This window comes from Microtus ochrogaster, chromosome 8, assembly GCF_000317375.1.
Source record: "Microtus ochrogaster isolate Prairie Vole_2 chromosome 8, MicOch1.0, whole genome shotgun sequence".
NCBI lineage: Eukaryota > Metazoa > Chordata > Mammalia > Rodentia > Cricetidae > Microtus > Microtus ochrogaster.
The window spans coordinates 40,852,280-40,857,327 of NC_022015.1; the positions used below are offsets into that span (position 1 = coordinate 40,852,280).

At 47.8% G+C, this 5,048-nt stretch overlaps 1 protein-coding gene across 1 annotated transcript in view; it reads right to left on the bottom strand.

Annotated features, from left to right (window-relative positions):
* Vps51 (VPS51, GARP complex subunit) overlaps nucleotides 1-2,571 on the bottom strand; it is an 8,911-nt gene extending 6,340 nt beyond the window's left edge. Inside the window, exons 1-2 of the mRNA XM_005351779.2 lie at nucleotides 2,317-2,571; nucleotides 1,703-1,832 (exon numbers count right to left, since the gene is read on the bottom strand). Coding sequence (XP_005351836.1) covers nucleotides 1,703-1,832; nucleotides 2,317-2,532 — 346 coding nt within the window. The 5' untranslated portion in view covers nucleotides 2,533-2,571. The remainder of the gene's footprint in view (nucleotides 1-1,702; nucleotides 1,833-2,316) is intronic.
* Between the last annotated feature and the right edge of the window lie 2,477 nt (nucleotides 2,572-5,048).

The window sequence follows — 5,048 nt, forward strand, 5'->3', positions numbered from 1 at the left end:
GTGCGCCACCATTGCCCGGCCAAAAATTATTTTTTTAAATAAACAAAAGAAAGAACAAAACCAAAACTCAGAAAGCTAACAATCATAATGCAATTAAGAGATTTTGTAATTTTTTTGCAAAAAGAAGTTGGCACCAATAGCAAAGGGAACTCTTTACATCAGTCACACAATCCATCAAACCACAGCATTCACACTGCCCGCCCCCCATAGGGCCTCTCACATGCCAGGCTCGTGCTCTAGTCTGTTCCACCTTCCTAGTCCTTCCCATTCTTATTGAGTTCATGGTGCCATAGCAAGGAAGGTAGTGGTAAAATAAAGATGCAAGATAGAAGTTACACATGAGCAACAGCGCGGGGAGCAGGGCTGTCCTAAGACAACCCAGCCCTGCAGCACCAACCTGACAAGTTACCAGTTAAAGTCTCAGGCTGGTCAGGACTACATAGTAAGACAATGTGTAAATGCAACAACACAGCCAGGGGGTGGTGGCACATGCCCTTAGTCCCAGCACTTAGTCCCAGGGGGCAGGGGCAGGGGCAGGCCGATCTCTGTGAATTTGAGCCCAGCCTGGTTTATAGAGCAAGTTTCAGGAAAGCCAAGACTATAACAGAGAAACCCTGTCTCAAAAGACCAAAAAGAAAGCCGGGTGGTGGTGGCGCACGCCACCAATGAGAAAATGTAATACTGGCAAAATTTCTGTGGAAAATTCCTCAGCACAGAAATCACCGTCTCTCTTCATCTTGAGGCTAGCATTAACAGACAAGCACCTACTCGATCAACCTGCTTGAAATCAGATAAAGGAGCAGCGAGGATGTGTCACTTAGCCGCCACTGTGACACTGGGAGAGCAGTACTACCTGTAAAGACACATGCCCCCAGACGTGACATGCTCTGTGGCCTGCTTCCCAGGTGCACTTTAGTGTTATTGCACAAACCTCAAGAGTATCTTCTGAAACGAAGCTAGAAGGCAATGGGAGGAGACCTGAGCAGTCAGGCACTAGGGCTGGAGAGACAGTTCAACAGCTGGGAGTGTACTGCTCTTAGAGAGGACCTGAGTTCAGTGCTGAGCGCCCATGTCAGTCAGCTCACAAGAGACTGGAACCCAGCTCCAGGGGACCTGACACCTCTGGCCTCCAAGGACACCTGCCCTCACACGCACATACCCACACACATAATTAAACACTACTAAATCATAAGGAATGAGGACAGAGAAAGGACGAGAGCCACAAGTTTACCCTCGAGGCAGACTGATCAGAAACAAAAGATACTACTCATAAAAAAAAATTAATTGCCTGTGAGATGGTTTAGCAGCAGGTAAATGTGCCTGTCATCAAGCCTGATGACCTGAGTTCAATCCCTGGGACCTACATGCTGGAGAGAACTGACTCCTGGAAGCTGATACACATATATCCAAGATAAATAAATGTAAAAAGGCAAAAACTAAAATTTACTGAAAGTCCTCAGTGCTTCCTAAACACTTCTGATAAACTCACTTCATTTTATCCTTCCTCCCTTCCTCTGCTCATTAGGACAACCCTCCCATAGTAACCGTTGCTTGCATAAGAGTCTAACCACACAGACCAGGATGTAGGTGACAGCGGATTGACGTTGGGAAAGATTATGATCTGGGTCTCTTTCTTTTGATCCGTTTTTCTCAGCAAAGGGGAAAGGTAAGGGCTGGAAGGAGTGTCTCCCAGCGGGATCACCTGTAGCCGAGATGAACTTGTTGTAGTTCTCATAGACCAGGGTCTGCATGTCGCTGTCTAGAGCCCGGATCTGTCGCACCATGTCCGTCTCACTATCCATCAGCTGGGCCAGAGGACATTCTCTACGCAGCTAGAGAAGCAGTTAGGAGCACTCAGTGTTAGTGTTCATTCACGGCCCCCTGCCTTGCCTTAGCTTAGCTGGCTTTCCGTGTAAAAGAGTGATTCCACCTTTATTAGGAATCCCAGATATAGAACCTATAAGTGACATACTTCAGGGGTTACTAGATTAGACCCAGTTTGGAATTTGTCAGCTTTCAAACTCTTCAGGCTCATCTTAAACCAGGTCCAGTCTAGCGCCTGTCAGGACATGGCCACGCCCACGACCCGGGCCTATCAGAGCGTCAGCATCGAGACCACAGACCCTGTATCCCCTCCCGTCAGTCCTAACAGGTTCAGTGCTCGCTTAGCTCCAGATCTGCCCCTATTGCCCAGTAAGGGCAGTCCTCCTTTTACGAACTCTCGCTCCCCTCACCACATCAACTAACTGCGGGGCATGACCTAGGATCCAGTAGTATATTGGGGGTCTGGACCCGCCCCACTTCGCACACACACACCTTGTCCAGATAAACTTCCGGGTCGAAGTGCGCCCCATTGAGATCTGTCGGGTCTAGAGAGTCAGGCCCCGCAGAATACCCCGCTGCTTCTCCTTCCGAGAGGCCGTAGTAAAGCTTCAGCATCCCGTGAGTCTTCCGCCGACGCCCCGGAGCGTCCGCCTCGGGTCCTTCTGGGGAGTCCCCGGGCCCGGGCCCCACAGCTGCCGCTGCCGCCATAGCTCCAACCGCAGCACAAGGGGATAAGGTTGGGGAGGGGAAGGGAAACACTTCCGAGAGCCATTACGTAGTTGAAACCAGGCGGTCCTTTACGTGAAACGTTCCTCTGCAGCTATAGGACGTGTGAGACTAAAGTTCCGCCTTGCGCTTCTGGAGTGCAGAGGTTTCACTGAGCTTTTGGCTCCTGTGAATGTGTACGGCTATAAGTCCTGGCGTCCCACTCCTGCATCCCGACAGGAAAGACTCATGGAATATGTGCCTAGATTAACTAAATGGGCATTAAAATTAGGGAATATGCTTCACAGGAGGTCTGCAAAGATTTGAAGTGTCCACTCAGTAGTCTATACTGTGGCTCTAGGGCACTGTTTCCCAAGGTCCTGCGGGGTTTCTGCTCACACTCAATATGAGAACCTCTGTTCTATGGTGCTTTCAGAACAGACCCTGCAAATCTGAAGTGGCTGGGGAGATGTGCTGAGTGAGGAGCTGAGATTGATAATTCCTCAATTTCTGATTTAGACAAAAAGACTCGGGCATTCACAGAGGCGAAGCTCTCAAGAGAGGAGAGAACTAGGTCAGACTGGAATATGCTGAATTAAATAGAAGAAAATGAGACTTTACCAGTGATGTATGTAAACGTTACCGAGGATGGGCTGATAGGGTGGTGGTCTGCCGGGAGTCCTGTAGACCAAACGCTGACTACCATCTATTCTAATCTGTAAACCACGATTAAAAAAAATAATAGCCAAGCCGGGCGGTGGTGGCGCACGCCTTTAAGCCCAGCACTCGGGAGGCAGAGGCAGGTGGATCTCTGTGAGTTCGAGACCAGCCTGGTCTACAGAGCTAGTTCCAGGACACTGATAGGGGGGTGGTCTGCCGGGAGTCCTGTAGACCAAACGCTGACTACCATCTATTCTAATCTGTAAACCACGATTAAAAAAAATAATAGCCAAGCCGGGCGGTGGTGGCGCACGCCTTTAAGCCCAGCACTTGGGAGGCAGAGGCAGGTGGATCTCTGTGAGTTTGAGGCCAGCCTGGTCTACAAGAGCTAGTTCCAGGACAGGAACCAAAAACTACAGAGAAACCCTGTCTCGAAAATCCAAAAAAAAAAAAAAAAAATTAATAGCCCAGGTGGGGGGGGCATACACCCTTAACTCCAGCGCTTGGGAGGCAGCACTTGGATCTCTTGAGTTTGAGGCCAGACTGTCTACAGATCAAGTACCAGGAAGCCAGAGCTACACAGAGAAACCCTGTCTCCAAAAAACACAAACTTTAAATAATATTAAAATTTATGTGACATCTGATCTGTCCAGTCTCAATACATTGTCTTTAGTTATGTGTATGCGGTGCCTGAGGAGGCCGGAAGAGGGTGTGTCTGATACCCTGGAGCTGTAGTCACAGCTTGTGTAAGCTTCCCAACATGAATGCTGGGGCCAAACTGCAAGAGCAATACCTAGTCTTCACCACTTTCTTTTGCTTTTTGTTTGGTTGTTTGGTTTTTTGAGACAGGGTTTCTCTGTGTAGCTTTGGAGCCTGTCCTGGAACTCACTCTGAGAACTAGGCTGGCCTCGAACTCACAGAGATCTGTCTACCTCCCAAGTGTGCTCACTGCCCATTTAAAAAAAAAAAAAAAGATGTTTACAACATTCTGCCTCCATGTATGCCTGCACGCTAGAAGAGGGCGCCAGATCTCATTACAGATGGTTGTGAGCCACCATGTGGTTGCTGGGAATTGAACTCAGGACTTCCAGTGCTCTTAACCACTGAGCCATCTCTAGCCCCAGTGCCCATTTCTTTACCTATCATTTATGGCTCCTCTTGTCACAGTCTAAATGTCCCACAAACCCCAAAGCATTTATTTATTCACAAGGTCTTGGACCAAAAGTATCTTTACTTCTTATTCACTGGGTTATTTAGAAACTATATATATGAAAATTTCAGCCTATGAAGCTATAGTTTATGAAGGTGAATTTAAGCTGGAGTGATGGCTTAGCAATTAAAAGTACTTGCTCTATCTGATGACCCATGTTCCCAGGCTCACAACTGTCTGTAACTCCAATCCTGGGGGATCCAATGTCCTCTTCTGGCCTCCATGGGGAGCTAGGAACACATGTGTATGCAGACAAAATGCTCATACATACAGAAAAAATAAAATAAATTTAAAAATGAAGAAAAGAAAAACACCAGGCACGGTGGTGTGTTCCTACCTAGAGTCCCAGCATTCAGGAGCAAAGATTAGGAGGGGGTCAAAATCATCCTTATAGTAATTTTGAGGCCAACCTAGTCTATATAAAAACTGTCTCAAAAACTGAATAAATAACAAAAAGGGCTGTCAAGATGGCTCAGCAGTCAGACAGGATTCCTGAAAATTGTCCTATATGCACTATGCCATGCGAGCACTCTAAATCCACCTACCATACACTGAAATAAATGCGGCTGGGCATAGGGGCACACACCTGTGGTCCAAGCAGGTGGATCTCTGTGAGTTTGAAGCCATCTTGATCTACACATGAGTTCCA